General features: G+C 50.5%; 1 protein-coding gene across 2 annotated transcripts; it reads left to right on the forward strand.

Annotated features, from left to right (window-relative positions):
- The first annotated feature begins 639 nt into the window (after window positions 1-639).
- Window positions 640-26803, forward strand: nrip1b (nuclear receptor interacting protein 1b). Of its 2 annotated transcripts, none has more exons than XM_027021393.2 (2): window positions 640-863; window positions 21261-26803. In XM_027021393.2, exon 2 carries the CDS (start codon window positions 21601-21603, stop codon window positions 24853-24855), a length of 3255 nt encoding a protein of 1084 aa, XP_026877194.2. In that variant the 5' UTR covers window positions 640-863; window positions 21261-21600; the 3' UTR covers window positions 24856-26803. The 2 variants fall into 2 exon arrangements, with proteins under 2 accessions (XP_026877194.2, XP_026877195.2); XM_027021394.2 differs by lacking the exon at window positions 640-863 and adding an exon at window positions 879-929.

Here is a 26803-nt window from a genome sequence, read left to right on the forward strand (position 1 = left end):
AGACACAGTTGTTTACAATGTTTCTACAATAGCAGTAACTGTGGTAGCAGAGTTTCATGATTTTTTTTACATTTTAAGAAGCTTTGGAGATTTATCAGTAAATGACACTTTATAGCAACTGTTATCTGCTGAACACAAAGATAAGCAAAACTGGACTAAACAGAAGGTCCTTCTAGATGTACAACTGTAGTGATATGTGTGACTGTGATCATCTGGAACAAAGAATATTATGCAAAATATTTGTTAAAATTTGAGCATTTGAAAATGTTGATATGATATTGATATGATCATATTGATATAACTTGCAGGATCACGCTATCCTTTTTTAATTAAACCAGAATATATACCAGAATATATATATAAAAATAAAATTTTAGAGATTCTGGTTTAATATATATAAAATTTGTGTATGTATATAAGAGAAAATTGGAGAATCTATGATCAAAGCCGGATTTCTTCTCTGCGTTTTCTAAGTATTAATGAAAGTTTCGGCGTCCCGACTGTTTTGCATTGCCTCATGTCATAAGCGAGGGCGCGCGCTCGCAACCGTGACGGAGTAACTCCTGCACCTTTAAGGGTGTAGTCCGGGAGCGCGAGAGGAGGAGTGTACATTGCAGAGTTCTCCACGGCCAAGGGGATTCCGCGAATGCACGCTCCAGTTCGGCTCGACTACGGGCGCACGGAGCTCGACGCGGCCCCGACGCGACCCCGACGCATTTTGGACTCTACTGCGTGCATCTGGACCGAACCGCGGAACACGCGCGCTCCGGTGCGAGCGAGACAAACACTTGGTGAAGGATTTCCCCCCTCCGGTGTTCAAAGACGACGAGCGTTTTTATTCCGTGATCAGTTAGCGGAACCAGGTACGTGCCAGGGCGACGTGAGCGTTGGAGAAATCACGCCGCGCGTTATAACGCGGAATCTAGATGGTATGTTCCGCGTGTCGCACTCCATGCGCTGTTCGTGTGCTTTTTTTCCGTGAATCGGGCTGAAGATGATGTCGAGCACGCTGCGTAAAACGAACTAGACACGCCATAGTGGCTCGTTTAGTTTCCATCTTGTTTTGTATTGCTGTGTTGCTTTTTTCTTTTCTTCATCTCCAGCGTTTCTTCAAGTCAAAAAGGGTGGACGAAACCCGCCAATGTTTCTTTTCCCGAGGTCGGTGTGAATGTATTGTTATCTGAAGCAAAAGTCGGACATGCGGTCATAATCTTATCCGATCTGCTGACTTTTTTCCGTGTGTACAGCAAGTCGGACTTGGGAAAAATTACCTTTATCGGAGTTCACCGAATGGTTTGTGTTGAGTGTTACGTGAGACCTGACTTTTCTTCACAGTGGTTATAAATGGCAACCCCGCCGCATTTCTGCTGTCGCTTGTTGAATTTGGACACACTGTGAGGATCTTTAATGCAGGCTTCGCTATCCAGCCTATTTTAGCCTCTACTTTATTTGCAGAACATTTAGCTGAATTTGTGTAAAACCTTTTCATAACTGATTGTCAGCTTGTACTTATAAATGAGTTTGGTAAAGAGCAAAATTTAAAATCCAATGCTAAAGAAGAACTCTTCTAACCAGGAAGGTTAAAAGTCTGTTGTTCTTCCTTTAATTTATGGGAAGGGGGTGCATATCTGGCCATGTCAAATGACAGCTATGGATTTTGGACCGTGCAGCGTTTATTGCTATCATGAGGTTTCCTGTGGCTTCAGTCAATAAGAAGAGACTGCAGAGTCAAAAGGTTACGGGAGTCGCTGCGCAGTTGCCTGAGCCTTAGCCTGCTACTGTTAGTTCAGGTGCTGTGATGCTGCTTTGGTGAAGAGAGAAAGAAAAACAACAGCTAACCAACAAGTTAACGATTTGTTTTGCAAAAATAGAATGGTCATTGAACGGAATTAATAGATGTTTGGCTTGGGCCTAATAGTAACTTGAGGCTTGTTTCAGGGTAGGGTTAAATCAGTGTCAGAGTTGACAACATTTAAACCTGACAAATCCATGTGTAGGCTATGTTAGACCATTGACTGTTTTGTTGTCAGTGTTCCCAAAACTAAGGGTCATGACCCCGCCTGGGTTTCCGGATTGGACTTGTTTAACATTGCTTAACACGCAAAGCGATGCATCTGCGGTCTGCATCGCATGTGTGCCGATGGACAGTTTATGGAGTGGCGTTGCAGGGCGAATGCGTTTTGTGTTTTGACCTTTGTCAGACGAGGTAGACCAGCACGGTAAACACAGTGGGGACTGTGTGCAGATGTGGTGCTTTCCTTGACTTCAGGGCATTGTGCATTTGACTCCACAGTGCTGCTCATACCTCCAAAAGGTGTGTGCGAGCTATCGCTACAGCTGCTCGTCAAGTGGTGGGGAACAGCCAAATGTGCAAGCACGCGATAATTTAGTGTGATTGTTGCTCGCTGAGAACACCACTTGGGTTTGATCTCCGTGTGCAGCGCGATTCGTTTACAGACATGCAGTAAAGACGTTTTCCCTTTTCCTAATGTTCTACAGGGGAGGCTGCTGAAAGTGGGAATTCCAGGCTGCTTGCTTGATGTGTGAGCATTGCTGGCGGGGCTGTTTAAGTGTGAGAATGACTGGCAGGTGGTGTTGACGGTTGCTAGGAAAATGAAGACCACATTGTCTCCTCCTTTGTGCTTGGGAATACTGTGACACCGAGCTGTGAACGACAAATACAGTGCCTCACAATTCTCACCTTAAAATGGTGCCACTGGGCTCGGCGTCTTTCGAGTCCGTTGGGTGCTTTACACCTCGTGAGAAAAAACGAGCAGAAAATAAAACAGAAACTAATGGGTCTTGTATCTGTTTGGGTCTCGGGTACATGCAGTTCACGTTTAGTACTGAGTGGGTAGAGGGTCTCCCACTGTGGCTTTTAAGTTTGGAAAACCTTTGCCCGTAGCGTAAACCTAGGTTTACATGATTGCTTTTAATGTTTATATGTAAAACTCCAGTTTAAACTATGGCAGTCCTGTGCTTGTTCTGTAGGTAACAGGTCGATGTGTATTAGTATGGATGGCATGAGGCACAACCAGTTTCTTGGAATAAAAACAAAAAGGTATGCTGAACCCTTCGCCTCAGAGTAGTGGCTAAACTCATTTATAGCAATGGATTGATTGTTGCTGATTGGTTTACTGTCAATAATTTATAGCTCCCTAAATTTCCTTTCTAGTCCTGGCTGAAGATGCAGGTCAGATAAATTAGGTGGGCCTTTCTATACCATCATCACCCAGTTCAAAAGAACAGCTGTGAAATCTCTGTGCCAGGTGGTGACATCCACCAACGTTCTCGCGCTGCTTTGGTGGCCTTCAAACTGTATAGCTATTTTAGTTTTACTTCATCATTTGGAAATGTAAAACACACAGTTTGCAGCTCACCTACCTCCTGTTTTTTCTAAGTGATATATATATTCATGTTCACATCCTCTATGGACCAGCAAACATCTGTTCTTTATACCTGCTCGCATTAGGTAGCGTCCCTCATACGTAAAGCTCCCTTGTATAATACTTTAGACCTCCAAAATGGAAAGATGCTGATAACGAGAAACATGATCTGTGCTACTTTTGTGGCATATAATTCAATTTAATACAATTACTGTCAGAGTAGATCTATGAGTGCAATATATAGGCGTCTCGTCCAGCCTTGTGAAGTGTCAGGGTAACTGAGCTTGATTAAAACGCCTAGTCTGGTTCGGGAGCACTTTGCCAAGCCCTGGGCTGTTATTTAGCTGTGCCTTATTTTGAGAGAGAGAGAGAGAGAGAGAGAGAGAGAGAGAGAGAGAGAAGGGGAGAGTTCTGACTAAGTGAAATGCCACTCATTCTAGGGAGTCCAGTGGCGAAGGTTAGTGGCTTGTCGGTGCGAGATGAAGGATTGATGCATGAGCCTGTCTGCTGAAGAATTCAAAGTCCAAGGCCGTCGGAGCGCTAGCCTATTACCGGGACTGTCCTTCGTGACTTCTTAGCGGGCCCGTCCTTTTGGGAACCTTCAAAGCCGCAGCAAGGACACGGCGTCTGGTGCGGTAAGCCATGCAGAGGGAGATTTACTCAGTGACCCGGCTTAAACGCAGGTGTCTGACTTCACGCACTACGAGCCCGGTCCTCCCTGGACAGAACAGCCGGAAAGGGCCCAGCGTAGCCTCACCCGGTGCACTCTCCACCTTGCATTGTCACTCTGTGCAATTAACCAAAATGTGAAATTTTCATTATTTGTGAATGAAAAGACTAGAAGGTCGCCCGAGATGGTGACAGTGTATGCCATGTGTAGGGGATTTTACAGGTACGAATTGATCCTTTAATCTGAAGAGAAGGTGGGGTTTTGTGCATGGATTGGCCAGCGCTATAAAAATACTCACTTACTGTTTCCCTCTGCCGACAGGCAGCTTTTAAAATAAAGTACATATTGCAGTTGATATATGGCTGAAATACCCGGCATATAGATATACATTCCATGCGACAGCGATTGTGAAGCATTCAGGGACTTCCCCTTCATTCTCATATCTGCAAACGCTTTCTCTCGCTCTCTTTTTTTTGTACTTTAGAGGAGTTCATGGAGGAAATCGTCCTAGCTTGCAGCTCGCTCGTCCTGAGGGTATGAGCCCTCCTCAAGGGTCTTCACCAGACAGCTATCAGTTCTACGGCTTCCTCCTGCTTATGTCACTGTTCTGATGAGGTTCGGTTGGACTGGGTCAGGCTTCCAGCAGGACTGGCGTTTGGAGCCTTTTGAGGCATGAAAAAGGGGGGGTTAAAGGAGGACGGGGGATGGTGCGGGGGGAGAACGGCGCCGTTGCTGGGCAACAAGGGACAAGTCTCCACCGCCAAAAGAGATGGCAGAAGGAAGATTTCTATCCCTGGGACTTGGACCCACAGGCTGCATGCTTTTGTACCTGAAGAGCCACCAGCCAGTTTATCACAAACAATAGTCTCGTAGGTACAGTCACTGAGCACTTTATATTATGCTTAGGAGTATTTCAGCAGGGCACACATACAGTTCGTCAGCTGCCTTCATCCCCTGCTGATCACTGGGTATTATTAGCATGGCTGACCAAACCCATAATTGCATTATCACTAACGTGATGGTTGTGTGGTTTTGAACACACACACAAGTGATCAGGTACAGCAGTGTTGCTGATGGTTCTTTACACATGTAGGTGTCCTTACTGGGTTGAGAGTACTCTGCCATTCCAAAAGTCCACTCCAGAGCAGGTCTGTGCTCTGCTGACCATGAAAGAAGAGTCAGAATGGCGAACGCACATTTGATGGGCTATAAACTACGAGGTAGGTTTGTCTGATCAGGTGGCCGTTGGCTGTGGTGTCGCCAATGTGTAGCTGACCGTGCTGCCGTCGAGGTGGTTGTGGACAAGCAGAGGCAGAGCAGGACAGTAGGTTGTCCCGCGGGCATGCAGGACCTCCAGAGCTCCGGCCCTGCCACAGCTCCACCTCGGGGTTGGGGAGGCATGTCCTTGGGCGACATGGGAAGATGGACACCCCTGGAGTGTCTGCGAGCGGCGCCACGCTTCCGGAAACGGAGCCGACGAAAGGGAGTAGGGCAGGCGGCAAGGCTGGTCTGACCTTGACCTGCCTGTTGGAGAAGCTTTTAAATAACACTCCAAAACAAGATTCAGTCACATGACGCTGCCTCCCACTTGCCTGAGCGGACTTGGTGGGGTTGTGTAACATTCTCGTCTGAAGATGTAGATTAGTCTTCTCTGGGGGGGGGTAAATGATAACACATCAGTATCAGCTTGGTCCTAAGGTTACGAGCGGTCTAACCTGTACCAAACTCAGTGGAACCCTTTCTCTGTGCTTAATACCAGTAATTGATCTTGCCATTTTTACAAATCGCTTTGTTCAATTCAATATGAGCAGCAACAGAAATTTTGTGGACAAAATTGAACTCCTCCAGAGTTTTTTTTTTTTTTGTTTTTTGTTTTGTTTTTTTTTCTCCCCTCCCCTTATGCACTCAAGTATAAACAAAATCAATTAATTAACCTTGGCATGTGTAACTAGAACAGAGGCCCGTTTGGTGATTACAGCGCCCCATTAGCAGGTATTTGTTTCTCCCAGACGCTGTAATAGCCCTGTGGCTCGGAGGCTGGCCGACCGCTCCAGCAAGCTCGTTTTATGCCACTCCGCAAACATCTCTGACATCTCAACACCGGCTCGTCCTGGAATCAGGCTCCCTGGGCTGGCCCCTCCCCCTCGGGCTGGTCCCTCCCCCCGGGGCGGCCTCGATCCGAGGCAAGGCCGTGTTCTCCCACGTGCTGCCGCTCCACTTGCGTAACTGTGTTTACATGGCTGAGTCACCGAGGCCTCCTTCTAAGCCAGCCGCACTTTCACTTGGGCTAGACCTTCAAGCTTTCAGCGAGACAGGGCCTGACCTACATGCACTTAAATAGGTTTAATAAGGTCAGTGGGCTGTTTGATTCGACAGCATATTAAAGCCCTTTTAGAAGGTGTTTATTGGGCAGACGGTAGGAATGCACAGGTTCCAGAAGGGCTAGCCTGCTTCAATAAGCCGATTTCATATAGGTGCGCTTTCAAACCTGAATTTTGTTGTTCAATCATTTTCCGGATCAAAGCTTTTAGTGTATGTGCATATTAAATTATTTTCTTTTAATGCTTTGGCTTTTTTTTTTTTTTTAATCCTTTTGTCTAGTCATGTGTCACACTTGCCTGTGGGATATAGATTGTCAGACAAAGGTTTTTGTTTTTGTTTGTTTGTTTGTTTGTTTTTGTTTGAGGGGGTGCCCCTCCCCCCTTTATTTGCATGACAGAGCTGTTTAGAAATTAACACACAGCCGTGCTCCACGCTAAACTGTACGGCAACACCAGACAAGTGAGTCCACACTTTTACCTGATACATGTCTCCCATGGCCACTGACTCCTGGTTCCTATGAGTGTGCACTATGCGTGCCGGCCAAAGACGCTTCTAGCGTCACAGACGTTGTGACCAGGATCGATGCGTCTGACCGACCGCCTGCTTTCGTTGCTTGGAAACGGGTTCTTGCGTCCCGAGGTTCGCGCGCGCACGCACCGCCACCCACCCCGGCCGCTCCACGGACGAAGCGAGCCCGTGGGCGGGGAGACGGTGGTCGATTTCTTTCCGGGAAGCTCTGGGGATTTGGAAGGCAGCTCCTGTGCAAAGCTGGAGTTAATGAGCACGGCTCGCCGTCAGCGCGGCGGTGCACTGGAGTCGACGCAGCTTAAGCCCGAGCCCAGCCAGGGGTTTGAGCCATGGCTGCTTCCGTGCGCGGCTGATGCAGCCTTTCCCGGGTCTGTACAGGGGACACAGAGGGAGCTTCAGCAGGCAGGCCGCCCACGTTTGGCTCTGGGAGCTGTTTAATTAATTATAAAGCCTGATAAGGGCTTCATCCATCTGAGAGGAGCGCTCTCTCGCAGGGTTAATGAAGGTAGAATCTTTGGCTTTTTCTTTTACCCCGTTCTCTCTCTCTCTGTCTTCCCTTCTCTCCCACTCCCTTGTACTGCTGCTCTTCAGCTCTTATGTTGTCTCCTCTCCTCCTCTTCTCCTCTCTCTAGCCCCCCCCCCCCCCCCCCCCAGGTGCCTGATCAGACTCTGCGGTGCTCTTCACATGGTCCCTTGCAAAAAGAAAAAAGAAACGAGTGAGTGAGAGCGGGAAAAGTGGGTCACGGCGACCTATTTTTCTCACAGTTCACGGAGGCAGAGGGTGGCAGGCATTGCCATCAGTCAGATGGGAAGTCGATCTCGATAGGGAGGCGGGGCTCAATTGGGAGGAGGGGCCTGATCTGGAGGCAGGGTCTTGGCTCTAGATGCAGCCTCACAGAAGTGGGTCAGTGGCAAATGCTACTGCGTGTTAGTGTCTTTCTATATCACAGAGGAAGGTGCAAAGTATCCATAGATTATAAATCCCCTACTGCACGTGGAGGTCTCCCCTTCCTCCATGACCCCCCCCAACACACACACACAGACACACACACGCACATGCAGGTCCTACAGAAATTCTCCCTGAAAGAAGATAAAATAGCCCCACAACCTAGACGTGGCCACCTTCTTCAGGTAGAGCACTCCAGGAGGGGTAGTTTTGTACAGGAGGGCAACAGAACAGATTCCTGCAGATGGGTGCTTTTATGGTGGTGTGTGAACTGCTCCTAGAGCATCACCAAATGGGCCCTGCGTCTTCACATATCATCAGGCTGAATTATGCTCTTGAATTTCAGTGTTGTGGTTTAAGTTGCGCTGTCAGGTTAGAAATGGCGTAGACTGTGGCATGCAATGTTGGCATTGTAAAATGTCTTCTGCATGTTGTTTGTTAAGTAAGACTTGAGTAGCGCATTACTCCACCACTGTTACTGTGTAACTATTCCGATAATTACAGTGTATTACACTAACCCTGGATTAATGCAATGATACTTTTCCATTATATAAGTAAACACGAGTTACACATATTTAGTCTGTATGTTACATTTGTGATTTAATGGTATTGTTACAGTAATACAAAACATTGGTGTTTTAATGTGCTTCCAAGAATGTATTCATTTTTAACGAAATATTAATATAATGACTTGGATGAAGATCACATTTTCTGAGCTATTCAAAGAGAAATTCAGATAAAGGCATTCGCATTCACTTTTTCTTTCACCTATGTTTTCCTAAGACTCAGTTTTCCCATATATGGCTGCCAAAATTCCTTGTGCATTGACTGTGTTTTGTGCTGTGAGTCAAGTGGTGTTGGGCACCACCTACAGACCCCAGGCTGAGGTGAAATGAAGGCACACTTACCGAGCTTTCCCAAGCGAAGGTCAACCAGTCTTCGGAGCTCGAGAGGCCGGTACGCGACATTTTTCCTGGGCTGGGAGATCCCGGCTCGGCCCCGTTTCACCGTTCACGCGGCAGGCCTCAGCAGCCGCCACTGCTGCTTGCGTCCTGACTAATGGGATCCAAATCGTAACGGTCCCGCAACCTGCGCGGGACGCTTGCTATATTTACTGCCGCTCACGAGCACCTCAGGAGGAATGAGACATAATGCACGAGCCCGGAGTGAGCGAGGTTACATGCCGAGGATTTAGCGTCTCGTATTTCTTCTTTTAATGGCCCTTGTCCCAACAGATTTGTGTTTGGGTTGCTATTATCCACCCGACGCTCCTCCACGCGAAAGCCCCTCGCGTTAATCGAGGCGCCAGGTGTGCTTGCCCGGCCTGCGTCTGAGCGGGTGGTTGCACGTCGGTGGAGTAGCGTGGGTGGGAGTGGGATGCCGAATGGGATCCGGAATGGGATGAGGCTGGAGGTAAGGGGCGGATGCACCTGGTTCCGCGCCCTTCTGCGGGAGACGGAACAGATGGTTTCCAGCGGGCCCTGCCTCTCTGCCCACGCTCGCGTTTCAGAGGACGCTCCACACATTTGCTCAGCGCTCAGAACCTTGGCGGCGGATCCAGTCTAGGTGCTTTTGCCGATGTGAAACACCTCAGGGACCTGGCTTGTAATGCAGTTGCACGCATTTAGCAGGCCGAGGAGCACCCATGAGGGGGCGCTGTTAGCCCTCAACTAGCTTTCGTGTGTATTGTTGAAAGGAAGGATATTGGTGGTGTTTCAGGTCAATAACATTGTGTGTCCTTGTTTTTATTCCTGTGCAGAAGTATGAGGTGAGGTATCAATGTTCAATACTCTTTGTCTGCATCTTAAGTCGCTGAGTTTCCATCCTGCCAGTGGCACCGGCGCCATCCGGAATTGCACACCCCCTCCTCTCCGCTTCCCAATCCCGAATTAGTGGGTGATTTTTGCGTTGGAGGTTAAAAATACACCGGTCGGACATTTTGAAATTGCGCCAGTATCTCAGAGTTCAGTGGTCGGGGTTAGAGATCCAGAGTTGCGATAATGCTCTCCCCGCTGGGGGCCTGATAAGAGCAGCCGTGCAGATTGAAGGGAAAGAAAGAGGGAGGGAGAGAGAGAAAAAGGGAGGGAGGGAGGGAGACTGAGGGAGACATTGGAGGAGATCTGAGATGTCTATCAGGCAGCGTGAACGTTTTTGTCTTGCAGATCCAGTTCAAGGACGCCTGCAGGCGAGGCAGCCCACGCCGTGCCAGTCGTGCTGCTCAAGGTCGCCCTGTGACATTCAGGAACAACAGGAAGCGGGGGGAGGGGATGGGTGTGGGGGCAGTGTAAAATCCATCACCCCCCCCCCCTCCCCCCACTGCACCCACACACACCCCATGCATGCGGAAAACCGGCTTTAACCCCCTCAGTGGCTCGGCGCTCTGGGTCCTGATTCTGCCGGGTTCCGTGCAGCGCGGTGAGCTTTGTTTCTCAGGCTGTGATCGAGAGCTGCTTCCACCCTCCGGGTCTGGCTAAGCTGGAAGGAGGCGTGCGCGCGTGTGTGTGCATGCGTGCCTGTGTGGGTTAACTTGGGTGTGGGTAAAGGACCAGAAAGAGCTCTTAAAGTTATTTAAAGAGACAGCCGTCCAAATTCGTCCACCATAGGGGCCCGTTCGCCAGCTGAGCTTTCTCGCCTGTCCAAACAGTCTCTCTGCTCCCTTTTTCTAACTCTTAAATCCAGCTTTGTTTAATGACTACCACTTACTCCCCTTACCCTTCACAGCTCAGCAAAGATTTTCTTCAACAGTAGTATCTTGCCCCACATTGACAGTTCTAGTACTTTTTAGCGATTCTATATCTCTTATCAGATTATGAGCAAAGTGTGCAGACAAAAGCTTAAATCCATCCCAACAGGCAGCAGTACAAACCCAGAGTACAGCTGTCAGCCGTGAAGCCAGGATGACCTACTTAAGCATGAAGTTTAGGCCGGACAGTTTGGGAGAGCGCACCGTGAGCTTCTGTCACCTTCGAGCCGTCGGACCAGGACAGCCCTTGGTTACGTCGGAGTTGTCTTAGAAAGTAGGCCTGAAGGCTCTGGGTGTTCAACCCTCGTCTCCTTCTCGAGACCCCCGTTTGCAGTCTTCCTCATTCTCCCGCCACTTGATTAAAAGACTAAGTGTTCGATGAGCACCGTCGCCAGGCTGGACCCGTCGGCCCGTAAATCTTCCACGGGCTGCCATCCCACTCGTTTGCCTTTCGGCTTTCCTCGATCAGTTTTCTCGTTACTCAAAAGGGAAGCGTTCCTGAGATGACGAATGATCCGGTTCAACCAAAGTTGTCATCGGTTGATGTCTGCCGGACACTCTAGAGAGCCGGCGCCTCTCCTGGAAAGTTCCTTGAAACGCGTCGTCCCGCCAACACGCGCGACGAGCGCGGCAAAGTTGCGTCGCGATTAGCATCGGCTTCTGCGTGCGCCTCACGTGGGCTGCAGGTTCTAATGTCCACCGCTATCTCCCATCCGGGGAACGGGGTAGAGTAGCAAGTCTGCGGCCTTGCGTAGATCCGATTAAACTTGCGTGGCTACCCTGTCCTTTGTGGGCGCCGCATAGCAGTTAGCCACCCCCGCGGAGGAGGGAGGTGTAGAAAGTGAGAAACCAAGAGGGAGGGGAGTGCGCGGCATAAATATTCCCTCGTCCTTGGGGAGCCGAACGTTCTCCGTACTGGCCTTTTGTCAGATGAGCGTGTTATTCTCCCCTGCTCATGGCTCGAGGGGGCGTGCGAATGGGAGAAGGGGACAGGGGGCAGAGCCCTGGCCGGGTCGAGGGTGGGGAGCCCTGGCCCCCGCCCCCCCCTCCCGCCGGGGCAGGGCAGGTGAGCGCGTCGCTGTAATTGGCACCTGGCGACGCGCGCAGGCGTCCGGATGGGAGGACCTGCGTCCCGCGCTTTTTGCGCGACAGCTGCCTAATTGGGCATTCTGCCCTCGCAGCGCAGCCGCTGACGAATAGCGGCGGATTACAGATGAGGGCACAGCGACCGGCACGACCTTCCCTGCGAGCTGCGGAGGGGAGGGGCCCCGAGGGGGAGGCCGCGGCCGTGGGGGAGGGGGTGCTCGGCTCCGCGGGGTCACCGGAGGATGAGGTCGTGAGAAGGTGGGGGCTCTGCCAGGTGGCAGCTGACAGTGTCACATGACGATGGGCTGATGTCAGTATGTCAAGGGCGGAGCTGTCAGCAACTCCCCCCCTCCCTTTTCTCTATGTCTGTCTCTCTCTCTCTCTCTCTCTCTCTCTCTCTCTCTCTCTCTCTCTCTCTCTCTTTCATTTGTTCTGGGGGCTTGTTCCAGTTTTACGACTGCTGGCTGTCTTCACAACTCGGCCTGGAGATAGAACAGAGGATGGCAGTTTCCTGAGTGTGGTGATTTTGAGTTCCTGCCTTCCTCTCTCTCTCTCTCTCTCTCTCTCTCTCTCTCTCTCTCTCTCGCTCCCTCTCTTCCCCTCTATCTCTATCTTTCTCTCTTTGTCTGACAGCCATCCCCCTTTTCATCTGTCTCCTCCCCCCAGCTGTGTGTGATGCTGCCAAGGCTAGGTTGTGTCCTCTTGTTAGGAGCGATTAATGGCTCTCGTTACGTACGTAATGAAATATTCCTGCTGATGCAAGAGGTGTTGTTGACTTGCCTCTCATCTCCACCCGCTGCTGGTCTCATTATTGCTGAGTGGGGAAGACCCAGCCGATACACAAGCACACGAATACACAAGTCTTCTCAGCGGTATCAATACAGACCCTGACCCAGGTTCACGTTTGAAACGGGAGTGCACTTTTCACACAATACATTTGTCCCCTTTATGTCACAGAAGAAATATTCGATATTCATATCAAAGTAGGATATTCCTATCAGATTCTAAATACTTCCTGGGAATATTGTGGAGTCGGCCTGTCCAGTGCACCACGCTGCTGCGTGTGACATACAGAGCCGTCCAGGAAAGTGGAAACCTTTCCTGGCCGAGGAGCGCGCGCTGAATGCCTAATGAACGTCGTTTTAATGTATGGTGCCGCCGGCACGGGACCGGCTCCATGTCACTGATGGAGAGTCTATGAGCGAGTTTCCCCATTAATGTCTATCACAGGAGCCAGCTCAAAACACACACACACTCTCTCTCTCTCTCTCTCTCTCTCTCTCTCTCTCTCTCTCTCTGACAAATGCAATTTGCCACAGCCTGACTGTATTGATGAGTTGCACAGATGTAGGGACTGTGTGTGCGTGTGTGTGTGCGCACGTTTTGGGGGTGGCTGGCTACTGATGCTCTTGGACACATTTCCATCCGTCAAGATAAAATGGCACGAGTTGTAAAATTTGATGAATTAGTTTACTCTGGTGACTCACCTCCACCATCCCCTTGAGCAAGTGTGCGCGCATACGCATGTGTATGCGCGTGTGCGTATGACCACGTGTGAGTGTGTATGATCACATGTAAGCTTTCGCTCGCGCGCACTCCTGTGTGTATCTCTGTAGGTGCTTCTGTTTATAGAGTGAGACAGGGAGGAGTCTGAGTTACTGTGGATTTAACAGTTTAGCAGTGACCTTGCTCAGCTTGTCACTTCCCAACGTCTGAGCCACACGGCGAGTCCTCTAATCCCACTGCCTGCCTGCTAGCCTTGATTAGTGGCAGCACTTATCTGGGCACGAGACGGCACGCCCTCCTTTTCCAGGGGCTGCGGGTCTGGGCCACTGCCCGTACCGAGACGCGGCAGAGCACGCCAGCGGAAGCAGGGTGAGGAGGGTGTGGGGAAGATAGATAAGGGGTGGTGCGTGGGTGGGAATGTGTGTGTGTGTGTGTGTGTGTGTGTGTTGCACAGGGACAGGGTGGTGGCAGTTATTAGTATTCCGCGGGAGCCTACATGTCAGAAGAGGAAATTGATTAACACACTTTTACCTGTATCTGCGTCAGGCAGCTCTAACTGTGGTACAGCCGGTAAAGGAGCGCACTCGCGATAGATGTGAGCGCAGGGTGTGCACACCTTGGCACATCTCGGACCCGTGACGCCACAGCTCCCGCTGGTGGAGGTGAGTTTGCAGGACTAACGGGTGTATTACGGACCTCGGTGGGGAGGAGGATGAGGAAGAGGGAGCAAGTATCATGCTCGAACCCAGGGGTGTGCTGGGTTGTCATTTGAACTGATATTTGAAATGGTAGTTGGCAGAATGAGTTTCAGAAGTGTGTGTGTGTGTGTATGTGTGTGTGTGTAAGGGAGTGAGGGGGGGCACAGTCTCAGATGATGTCCAAAGGAGCCTGAGCTCTGTTGAGTGGAACTGGAGCGTGGGAAAGCTACAGTAATCACGTTTCGGTGGCCAAGCACTTTGATTGGCTCCTGTTCAGTGCCGTGTTTGCCCGCAGGACGGAGGCTACCTGAGGCTGCCTTTGGAAGGTTACACACAACCATTTAATAGGTTAAGTGCACTTAATTGATTAAAGACATAAATTATGCTCATACACCATAGTATGCTCATGATAGTAAGAGATGACTGCCAACATTTTTCTGTTACTAATGCATTCTGGGTCTGTCATTTGAACTTTGCGCAGGGTCAGGTCTATCTGGCCTGTCCCCTATTAATCTACTCAAGATGTGTTTTCAGCTTAGCTCCAACACATACAAAATGCTATAAATCAAACTTTGACTAACATCACTGGCATTTAAAAAAACAAAAACAAAAAAAAACCGCAGTGCAGTCAGGCCTACCCAGCCCCAGTGATCAGCCTTGACTTTCCGGAGTTCCTTCGACTAAAACTTTGGAAGCGATTTGTCATCTGGAACACGTCTGTCCCTTAAGAACGCAGCAGAACGCGAGACTGATGTGAGCAAGTCACATAGTTGCTGTTCATCTCTCCATGCCACAACACGCTGCTGTTTGGAGGGACTTCGCACCGCAGAAGTCACTTGGACTTGCTGACCGCACGCCAGTATCCCTGGTGTGGTCATGCTGCTTCGTTCATGGCAAGAAGCCACGTAGAGAGAACAGAGGAGCGTATAGGGAGGGAGGTAGAGAGAGAATAGAGGAGCGTATAGGGAGGGAGGTAGAGAGAATAGAGCGTATAAGGAGGGAGGTAGAGAGAACAGGAGCGTATAGGGAGGGAGGTAGAGAGAACAGGAGTGTATAGGGAGGGAGGTAGAGAGAGAATAGAGGAGCGTATAGGGAAGGAGGTAGAGAGAATAGAGGAGCGTATAGGGAGGGAGGTAGAGAGAATAGAGGAGCGTATAGGGAGGGAGGTAGAGAGAATAGAGGAGCGTATAAGGAGGGAGGTAGAGAGAATAGAGGAGCGTATAAGGAGGGAGGTAGAGAGAACAGGAGTGTATAGGGAGGGAGGTAGAGAGAATAGAGGAGCGTATAGGGAGGGAGGTAGAGAGAATAGAGGAGCGTATAGGGAGGGAGGTAGAGAGAATAGAGGAGCGTATAGGGAGGGAGGTAGAGAGAATAGAGGAGCGTATAGGGAGGGAGGTAGAGAGAATAGAGGAGCGTATAGGGAGGGAGGTAGAGAGAATAGAGGAGCGTATAGGGAGGGAGGTAGAGAGAATAGAGGAGCGTATAGGGAGGGAGGTAGAGAGAATAGAGGAGCGTATAGGGAGGGAGGTAGAGAGAATAGAGGAGCGTATAGGGAGGGAGGTAGAGAGAATAGAGGAGCGTATAGGGAGGGAGGTAGAGAGAATAGAGGAGCGTATAGGGAGGGAGGTAGAGAGAATAGAGGAGCGTATAGGGAGGGAGGTAGAGAGAATAGAGGAGCGTATAGGGAGGGAGGTAGAGAGAATAGAGGAGCGTATAGGGAGGGAGGTAGAGAGAATAGAGGAGCGTATAGGGAGGGAGGTAGAGAGAATAGAGGAGCGTATAGGGAGGGAGGTAGAGAGAATAGAGGAGCGTATAGGGAGGGAGGTAGAGAGAATAGAGGAGCGTATAGGGAGGGAGGTAGAGAGAATAGAGGAGCGTATAGGGAGGGAGGTAGAGAGAATAGAGGAGCGTATAGGGAGGGAGGTAGAGAGAATAGAGGAGCGTATAGGGAGGGAGGTAGAGAGAATAGAGGAGCGTATAGGGAGGGAGGTAGAGAGAATAGAGGAGCGTATAGGGAGGGAGGTAGAGAGAATAGAGGAGCGTATAGGGAGGGAGGTAGAGAGAATAGAGGAGCGTATAGGGAGGGAGGTAGAGAGAATAGAGGAGCGTATAGGGAGGGAGGTAGAGAGAATAGAGGAGCGTATAGGGAGGGAGGTAGAGAGAATAGAGGAGCGTATAGGGAGGGAGGTAGAGAGAATAGAGGAGCGTATAGGGAGGGAGGTAGAGAGAATAGAGGAGCGTATAGGGAGGGAGGTAGAGAGAATAGAGGAGCGTATAGGGAGGGAGGTAGAGAGAATAGAGGAGCGTATAGGGAGGGAGGTAGAGAGAATAGAGGAGCGTATAGGGAGGGAGGTAGAGAGAATAGAGGAGCGTATAGGGAGGGAGGTAGAGAGAATAGAGGAGCGTATAGGGAGGGAGGTAGAGAGAATAGAGGAGCGTATAGGGAGGGAGGTAGAGAGAATAGAGGAGCGTATAGGGAGGGAGGTAGAGAGAATAGAGGAGCGTATAGGGAGGGAGGTAGAGAGAATAGAGGAGCGTATAGGGAGGGAGGTAGAGAGAATAGAGGAGCGTATAGGGAGGGAGGTAGAGAGAATAGAGGAGCGTATAGGGAGGGAGGTAGAGAGAATAGAGGAGCGTATAGGGAGGGAGGTAGAGAGAATAGAGGAGCGTATAGGGAGGGAGGTAGAGAGAATAGAGGAGCGTATAGGGAGGGAGGTAGAGAGAAAATAGAGGAGCGTATAGGGAGGGAGGTAGAGAGAACAGGAGCGTATAGGGAGGGAGGTAGAGAGAAAATAGAGGAGCGTATAAGGAGGGAGGTAGAGAGAGAGAACAGAGGAGCGGATGGGGAGGGAGGTAGAGAGAACAGGAGCGTATAGGGAGGGAGGTAGAGAGAACAGGAGCGTATAGGGAGGGAGGTAGAGAGAACAGAGGAGCGTATAGGGAGGGAGGTAGAGAGAGAACAGAGGAGCGTATAGGGAGGGAGGTAGAGAGAACAGGAGCGTATAGGGAGGGAGGTAGAGAGAGAGAACAGAGGAGCGGATAGGGAGGGAGGTAGAGAGAACAGGAGCGTATAGGGAGGGAGGTAGAGAGAACAGGAGCGTATAGGGAGGGAGGTAGAGAGAACAGGAGCGTATAGGGAGGGAGGTAGAGAGAACAGGAGCGTATAGAGATCCCAGCGCTGTAGTTGCTGTAAATGTGGGTTACACCGACGTGATCTTGGGTTGGGATTCGGAGCAGTAATTGGCCGTAATGAACAGTGTGCTTCAGAGGGCTCAGAAAATCAGGTGTGTGTGTGTGTGTGTGTGTGTGTGTGTGTGTGTGTGTGTGTGTGTGTGTGTGTGTGTGTGTGTGTGTGTGTGTGTGTGTGTGTGTGTGTGTGTGTGTGTGTGTGTGTGTGTGTGTGTGTGTGTACGCAAGTCACTCAGTCATGCTTTCTTTGGAATTAGGTCACAGCAGCCTGGATCTTTTTTTTTGTGTGTTTTTGGCACGTTGTTTTGATGTTGGTTTGTTTCGATTGACTGCGTGCTTTGAAATTTAAAGTGGGGTCACTGTTCCTGGCCGCACGACTTCGTGCATGTGTCTGCGAGTGCAGTAGTGGAACCGGTATCAGTCTCTCCTATAAAGCTCAGGTTCCCTGTTGGGGATTCTTACGCTTGCATTTGGCCAGGTAGCGAGCCCTTTGTTTTATTTAATCTTCCGGAGCCACGTTGAATTCACAAACGCTGTACAGAACCTCCGAGTGAGGCACCTTTTTGTGGGGTAGCAGCCACTGCTTCCAATAACATAATCTAAAAGTGTCACGCCTCGGGTTCCTCCTTTAGACTCCTTTAACCTTGACTCACCTTTTAATGTAGCGCACGCAGCTGCCGGCCCCTGCGCCCGATATTAGCGGTATGGGCGACCGGGGCTGCGTTGCCACTCTTTATTAGCGCCGAGAGGCTCTCGCAGACACCAGCTGTTGCATCAAGACGAAAGTCGCTGCAAAGTGCGTGACGTGGACTTTCCACCTCGGGCCCCTGTGCCTTTCTTCTTCAATTAATCACACATTTGAAATGGCTTAAATGGATTACAGTCCCCGACAATGGATGTAATGAATTAGCTCTCTTTCTTGGGGTGTGGCTCATAAATCCCGTATGCCGCGCGTGGGAACGACGGCAGATTGGCTTTTGGATATCCAGTCCCTGACGTTTGCATCAGGTCCAGCCTTTGCGGTCCATTTTCTCCCCACCTCCTGGCTGGAAATTGCCTCTCAGCCACTGATAATGTTGTGACCTTCCTGTTCCCGGTGTCTCGGGCGGGCGAGGAGAGGTACCCGCCATGATAAAGCGCTCGCGCCTGTCTGCTTGCGCCTGTCTGCTGCTGCTTTTTCGCCACTGGCGAGCAAAATCACTTAAAATGCTGTTGGGTGTTATTGGTTGACATTGTCAGAGATAATGGATAATTACTTGGAGGCCAGTAAGTCAGAAGTAGATGGGAAAAGGGAGAGAGCGAGAGAGAGCGAGATATTGAGATTGGAGGAGCTATTGTCTTTTATGTTCAGCAAAGTGGCACATGAGGCACTAGGGCAGAGGACGGATTTGCAGATGTGAAAGGTCCTTTTCAGTGTATATACCACATGGTCATGTATTACTCGCACCTCCCATTGAGTTCCACTGTGTCTTAATGGGCTTCCATACATCACCTTACATGTGCCCATTTGCCCCCCACCAATCCCAATAGCTCACATGATCAATTATACATATATAGGGAGTTCTGTAATCTGGCCCGATCTGCCTTTAATTCATTTTGGCTGAGACCTCCATTTCTTCTGTTTGTATCTCTTTTAATCTGTTTGGTCCACTCCCTTGTCTGCTTTGCTCCGTTTGGTTTCTGTCTACCTCGTCTTGTAAACACATGGATTCACTGGACACACACACACTCCTGCTTTTATTGGCCTGAAGCGTTACTGCGTACAGCACCTTGTTATAATTTAGAGTTAAGACAGTGGCAAGGAAACCGGCTTAATCCAGCTGTTAGGATTGTAGGAGATGGATGGTAAGAGATGTCAGGTGGCCCTGTTCTCACTGAGGTTTCTTTTGACGCGGTCGAATTTGGGTTACTCGCTGAGGATAACAGAAAATGAGTGCCCTCGCTGAAAAAATTCATTAATTCATTTTTCTCTGCTCTGTCATTGTTGTTATTGTTTTTGTTGTTGTTGTTTTGCAGCCTTGGACTTGTTGGGCTAACCTTTCCAATCCAGTGAAATTTGCATGATATTTAAATGTGCGCAGGTGTGACAGCCGAGGCTTACAAAGGGGCGACCAGCGCGGCTAACCTGGTGCGTGTGATCAGGCTAACCTGTTAGTCGGGCCAGCTCGTATTCCTTTAGCTCTGGTTTGCTCGTTTTTCTGATCAAAACTGCAGCGGTGCCCGCGGGTCATAATTGAGCCGCTTTCTTGCGAGCACGCTCCCGGACCCGTTATGCCGCTCCCAAAGGCCACGACAGCTTGAAGGATAAGACAGTCTCTGGCAACTGAATGACACCAGGGAGAAGGTGGGGCACTCTGTATTAATTAACCTTTGTGGCAGTAGCCCTGGCAGCACAGGGCGAGAGCTACTTAGGAGCCTGCGCTGACAGGGTTCGCGCCCAGGGCTGGCAAGCGAGCGCCGCAAGGACAGTGTCGTGCTATCTGACAGAGCCTGATCTCTGACGCCGTAGCCCCACCGAGCCTCGGTCTGACAGGTGCGCCGGTACCCTCTCTTCTAACCCCACCCTCTTTTACACCTGCCAGCCTTGGCAAGCCGCTGCCAAGTGGGGAGTGGTTCGATGACAGCTAGCTTCAATCCGAAGGGGCTTCAGCGCCTCCAGATCCAGCTAGTGCCAGACCACACCATGTTGGCACTAAACTGGCATTTCGGTAATGTGTTGGCAGGAAGATGCGTTGAGACTTAAGCACCTGGCGCTTTTAATCTCCAAAAGCCTGCTTAAATTCCACTTCAGTAGCATCTCCCTCTTTTTCTGGAAGTATTAAAACCCTCAGCTGTAACCCACCTTAGTCCTGCAAGACTTGACACGCAGGGGCGTCGAGCCTCTTTTTAGGCAGGCCTTTCTCATTGAGCTGACAAGCGCGCGTGCGGACGAGGGGAGTAGCTGTATCTCGTGGCCTCCGGCTGCCTGTGGCTTCAGGTGCACACGCCTCTGCGTGACGGCAGCTTTGGGGGGAAGCGACTGCCGAGGTGGCAGGGAGCTGACCCCGCTGCTGTTTATCTGCCGGCTGTACCGTCAAGCACGAGATAGGAGGCTGTGCAGAGGAGGGGTCACGCCACAGGGCTGCATGCGGCTCCGTCGTCACGGTGCTGTCAGAGACACAAGCACAGCCACTGAAGCACACCGCGCGACGGGGCCGTTTCTCCACAGAGACGGAGCTCTCTGACTAAGCAGGTTGGCCGACCGAAACAAAGTTCACGTTCTCCACGTGCATTTTTGTTCACGGTGATATGAAGCCAAAGAAGTCAAACACCACCTCTTTGCCGTCTTTATGGAATAATTCTACTATTCCGAAAATTCCCAGACTTTTCTGGCACCATATATGTGACACTTGCCCTTCAGCCCCCCCCCCCCCCCCGCCAAGCCGATCCAGGTCCAGCCAACGTACCCAAATCCCAAACCATTTTCCAAGTACAAAAAGGGGCCACGGTGTGTCGAGCGCAGAGGGGGGGGTGCCGAGCTGCCCAGGCCGTGCCTAGAGCGCCCGTGTCTGGATAATCCTCGGGAAGCATCAACTGCGAGCGTGAAGAGAGACACGGTGCTGGAAAGAGCCCTTCACGCGTGAGAGCGAGCAGAGACATGTTCCTCAAGAGGCTCCCCGCTGAGTGTCTCAGCGCAATACTCCGACGCAGAGAGGAGGGCTTTTGCCGAGAGACAGTGACACCCATATGTAGTTAACGTGTAGCCCCCTGGTGTTTTTTTTTTCCCCTTTTCAGTCATTTCTGCATTGTGCTCTTCAGGCCACAGTTCCACATGGTGGATAGTCTGTTGGGAGCAGGTCTTGCTGGCAGATCGTTACAGTCTACTATGTGAATTCTTCTGAAATGCAATTCTGTGAAGTAGACAAACGTGAACAGAGATTAAATATGAGTAGGCTGCAGTAAACTTTGAAAAAATAGGCAAGTTTACATATCATTTGTACCACTATTTTTAAGGGGTTTTTTTATGTTTGGGTGGGGGGTTTTTTTAGAAGGAAAGTCAAAACCTTGTAGTGTATTAAACTTGGCCAGAGTGTGTGGCGTGTAACAGAACTCTCAGAAAAAGAAAAAGAGTTTCTTGGAGTTCAGCCAGGTGCTGTCATCTAGAGCTCCGTGACTCATGCTGTGTTTTTTTTCCCCCACATCGTAGGTCCCCGTGTGGTCCGGCCTGAACTCAGGAGAGTGGAAAGACGACACGGAGCCGCACACGTCCCGGGAATCCGGTGGCATGGGAGGCTGGTGCCGGGCAGTGGAGAGGTCCTGCTGACTCCTCCGGAGCTCCGGAACAAAAGGAATGCCAGCCGGGAGATGGCATTTCTAATGCCCCCTGCTGCCGTGCGTAAAATTTTTTGAGCGAAAATAGAGGAAGTACCCAGTACCCCGTCCCTCTGCGCACAGGCGTTTTCTGCGCCATTCGTCCATGGCCCAGCAGTCAGTAAGACATTTTCAGTAGTTGTCAACAATCACACAAGGGGAGCCTGCTATTGAACATGACTCATGGGGAGGAGCCATGCCCTGAGACACAACAGGATTCAGCTGTTTTAACTTATCTGGAAGGTTTACTAATGCATCCGGTTGCATCTGGGCCTGGTGCCACAGCGACAGGTAGGTTATCAGGCGCTGGCAACAGTCATGGGGAGCCAGGAGGCCAGGGGACCGGTGACGTGCGGCTGCCCGAGCACGGCAGCAGTCCTGGAGCAGCCTCCCAGCACCTTAAGAAGGCACGGCTGCTTCGCTCGGGAGCCTGGGGCGAGGCGGACGAGCGGAAGACGGCCGCCCCCGTGGTGGAGGCGAACGGGCAGGGTGGGGAGCACGGCGCGGCGGCGGGGGAGAGTACCCTGCTGGCCTCCCTACTGCAGTCCTTCAGCTCACGCTTGCAGACCGTGGCCATGTCGCAGGTCACTCAGGGCCACGAACAGCTCGGCGTGGAGCATGCGGAGGTGGGCCCCGCCGGCCAGCGCCCCTTCCCTGGGTACTGCACGGCGTCCAGCCGACTCAGAGGGCTCATGCGGAGGATCAAGCAGCAAGGCCACGACACGGCGCCTTACGGCCGGCGTGACGACACCGGCCGAGACCACCGGCCCGACTCGCCCCCTCCCTCCAGGGGCTCGCCGCCAGACGCCGTGTCTTGTGCCGAGCGGCTAAAGGCGGTGGCAAGTCTCGTGAAGAGCAGGTCCAGCCCTGCGGCCTCCCCTAAGCCCAGTGCCACCTGCAGTCAGCTCGCCCTGCTGCTCTCCAGCGAAGCTCACCTGCAGGAGTACTCCCGAGAGCAGGCCTTAAAAGCACAACTGTCGGGCCGACTCGCCAGCGAGCGGTTGGCGGCCATGGCCACCCAGCAGTCTAAAGAACACCGACCCCCCAGCGTGGGAGAGACGAGGATCGCTCCAGACGTGCTCAGCTCCTTCAACGCCCTCAATGGAACACTTCCCTCCCCGACGATGACTTGCAGCAAGAGGAGCCCGTCCTTGACCCCAGGCCAGGGTGCACCGGCCGGTTCCTCCCGGCCTGTTCCACACCCCGCGAAGGAGAAACGCCCGTTTGACCGGCACGGCGGTCGGCCCCCACAGACCTGCAGCAGCCTACTCCTGCTCCTGCTCGACAACCACAACTCCCAGAAGCACCTCACCAAGAACGGGCACCTGGACGACGACTACGCCGCGCCGCGCAGCCGGGCTTCGTCCCACCAGTCCGACAGCGAGTGCTCCAACCTGGAGAACAGCTTGACCAAAGACAGCAGTGATGTGGAGAGCTGCTACTCCAGCTGCTCCCCTATTGACCTCTCCCTCAGGAGCAGGGGTTTCAGCCAAAAGCCGGAGGAGCCCTCCTCCTCTACCTCCTCGTCTTTGGACAAGCTAACGGAGACGCTTATAAACAAGTGGAAGCCGGAGACTCCCGGGCCAAAGGTCCCTGAGGCGATGGAGCTGGAAACGAGCCCGGACGAAAAATCGCATCACAAGGTCACTCTCATGCAGTTACTGTTGGACCACAAAAATAACGAGAAGGTAAACAAAGTTGGGGATAATCCAGATTTGCAGCATGACGCCGGCCTCGGCGCCATGGCTGGAGGCCCATCTAAACAGCTCAGCACGTTGGCGGAGAGCAGGACCCAGCATCCCCTCGAGCAGCTGTCCACGACGACCCTCGCTGCAGACACAAGCAGCACTCCTTCCCCGTTCTCTTATTCATCCCCCTTTGGTCAGTCCAGTCCACTGGACCTTTGTAAGTCTAAGCATTACCCCAGGGAGAAAATGGTGGAATCCACCTTCAGCGCCAGTAAGCTGTTACAGAATCTGGCTCAGTGTGGTTTACAGAATCCATCTCCCTCGCCTCCTCTGCAAGCCAGCAGGCCGCCGAGTAAAAGGCAAAGCCCAGAACTCGAGCCGGACAGGCCTCAGACTCTTCTGGACAGGCTAGTTGCTCCAGTCAGGAACAAAACTCCTTTATTTGAACCACCCCCTGCCTCTTTCGCACCATTGGGGCGAGAGCGCTCGCCTCCGGCGTCGGCACAAATCGAGAACCTCCTGGAGAGGCGCACCATACTGCAGCTGTTGTTGGGCACTGCCTCCCACAAGGAAAAATCCACAGGGAGGAGTAGCGCCGAAGCAGCCGCCGGAGCCTTGGAGAAGCCTTCGGGGGCCCCTGTCATCTGCGACAGCTCGAACGGACCTTCACCGAACGTTAGGATCAAAACCGAGCCCGCCGAGGAGAGCTTTCTCTCCGACAGCTCCGACGACGGAGGACACCGCCGGAGATGGGGACGCGAGAGACATGGTGCCCTTGCAGAGGCGCGTGGCGGCGATAAAGCCGAGGGGTGCCCCGCGGATGCTGCCGCCAAATACGGCCTCCTGAGCCAGCTGTTGAAACAGCAGAGCTCTACCTGTCACTCGAGCCCTGGAGAGCTGCCTGTGAGCACGGTGAAAGAGGAGACGCCTGATTTTCAGGGACCGCTTCCTAAAAAGAGAAGGCTCTGCTTGGAGCTGGCTGAGCACCTCAGCAGCGAACTGTGCCAGAGACCACTGGATACTGTGAATGAGCGTCTGGCGTCTGGAGCCCAGGAGGAACATGGCAGCGTGAGGCTACTGAGTCCGAAAGAAGAGGACTCTCTTATAAAGTGTCCTGCTAGGAAAGCTCCCCCGAGAGAGAGCCAAAGCTTCAATGTTTTGAAGCAGCTCCTTCTGTCAGACAACTGTCTGAAGGAGCTGTCTCAATCCCGGGAGGCAGCCAACTCTTTTCTCCCACAAGGGAACCGCAAAGCCAATGGGAACTTCGGCCCGTTCAGTTGCAATCCTGAACCGATGAACCTGCCGTGGCTCCCCCAGACTCTCAACTCAGGGCCCGGTAATCTTCAGACACTCTCGTTCCCGCCAGGAAACAGCACCCTGGGATCACCCTGGCCTGAAGGCGCCCCTAAACCCAGCCCCACAAATGTGAAAAGAGAGACCGAAAGCTCACCGAAGTGGGTACCCGGTGGGGAGGGGAAACGCGAATCCTGCCTGCACTCTCGACCCCTCACGAGGTCTAATCCTATATTGTACTACATGCTACAGAGGGGTAGTGCCGGCCTCAGAAAGGGGATGCAGGATCTCGGGCAGAGGACGCACTGCGGGGTTACAGTCAAAGAAGAACCATGTACTGATGTAAGGTACCACGAGCGCAGACTGAGCACCGTGCGGAGCTCGCCGACCCACGGCGGGAGACACAGCCACGGTGGTGAGCATCTCAATGGCTCGTTAAAAAAACTGTAAATCTGAACTGCCAAAGAGTGACGTTTGAGAAATGAGTGAGAGTTGCTTTATTGGTATGATTTATTTTGTTGTTGTTGTTGTTGTTGTTTTTGTTGTTGTTGTTGTTTGCTTTAGATTTATTTTATTTTTAATTTTTTTAATAAAAAGTCAACTATGTGATTTTTGACCATGCAAGTTTATCCAAAGCATTTGAGATCCGAAACAGATGTTAGCTTGTTTTATTTTCTCCCGTTTTTGTCTGGCGTAGTGTTTTTCACACTCATGCCTTGTAGTGAGATTAATCACGCTGGTGCCAAATTGGGAGTATTGCATGATTTAGCATTAGCGCTGTCCGTTTACCAACTTCCCTTTCATTTATTTGAATGCATTTATCTTTAATGTGTGTTTTATACAGGTCTTGGTTTTGGTTTTTTTGGCCTGCATGCTACAAAAATATCACAGTTTTCCTTCTTCTATATAAAAAAACATTTATGAAGTACATACTGTTGTTTATTATTGATGACTCCAAAAAGGTTACTGCTAGATTTATTTTGTATTTATTTGTCCATTTTATCTAAATCTGGAATCTTCACTGTTTTGAGGCTAACTAAATTATCCGGTAATAAGCACAATGCTACAGAAGCATTTTTGGCATTAGAACATAATGTCATTAAGAGACCAGCAACAGGTGATAGGTTATGCAGTTTAATCAGGCACCTTTTATTCCTGAGCTAACTGAGATAAATAAATGATTGTGCCACAAAAATCTCTCTTGGCATCTATGGGGAATGATGCAAAGGTTTTATATGTGATAATATTGCTGGTGAAGTTGTAAGCTATGTCAAATTTACAGTGCTTTAATATTTTTTCATCAGGAATGATTCTCTAGATGTTGTTTGGTGTTTATGGCATGGATACAGAAATTCAAGTGTAATATTTTTAGCTGTTAAAGTATCTTTTTACAGTTTTGTATCATTCATTGTTTTGTACTTTATATACATGTATGTAACATTTCACAAACTTACGATGTCAAATATGACACTTTTGGAAAGTTGATATAGCCCCAGCCCCAAAGATGTGAGTAGATGTTTATGAATTACTGGAATGATTTCTGTTCACACACACACGCACGCACGCACGCAAGCACACACGGGTACATTATGGTCAATTATAGAAGGATAGTATCACGTGAACCTAACAGTCAACTGTGAAGGTCGACTTTAGCGATTATTTAAAGGATAACTTGCAACCTGCATTTTTCTTTTTCTGTACTAAGGCCTAGCGTACGCTCAGTCTTAAGCCTTTCCTTTGTGTGATGGATACATGTTAACGTTTGTGTAAATAGTGCTTTCATGATGAAAGATTACTATTTTGTATTGTTTAAACAAAAAATAGTTTTTATTGTCCTGGATTGTACATATCATATCTGTGTAATAATGTAATATAAATCCAGAAGAAAACCTACTGCTTTTTCTTTTCTTTTCGCATGTGTCTGTGTGTTGTGCGCTAATGATAACCTCTCTTACAGCCTGTCTAATCTCGCCACTCCTCGCCACTGCGTGCAGCTGCATGGAAAGGCTGTGTGCCTACTGGAATTGGGGAAATGTCTTAAAATAAATGTCCGGTGTTGGTGGGTTTGATTTTAAATCGCGGATAAACACCACTAGTCCACAAGCGCGGCCATAGCGCGAGTGTCCAAAACGTGGTGAGACAAATGTCCAGCTGGTTTGAGTTTTCTTTGTGATCTCCCGTTCTGTTACTGGTTTAAACAGTGCTCAGAGTTCAGTTTAGAGTCGCATGACTCGCGCCATACAACAAAAAAAAAAATTAAAAGGGGGGCGGAAAAAAAACATTTGTAGCGAAAATCTGTTTCATATATATCTTTGTGACAACCATGTTTTACATTTTTATGATTTATTTTCTGGTGTTTATTTGCACTGATATAAATAAAATACTGAAATGTTCAAAA

This window comes from Electrophorus electricus, chromosome 17, assembly GCF_013358815.1.
Source record: "Electrophorus electricus isolate fEleEle1 chromosome 17, fEleEle1.pri, whole genome shotgun sequence".
NCBI classification, from domain to species: domain Eukaryota; kingdom Metazoa; phylum Chordata; class Actinopteri; order Gymnotiformes; family Gymnotidae; genus Electrophorus; species Electrophorus electricus.

Coding starts and splice junctions, on each gene's coding strand:
- nrip1b (XM_027021393.2), top strand. CDS start 21,601: ATGACTCATGGGGAGGAGCCATGCCCTGAGACACAACAGGATTCAGCT.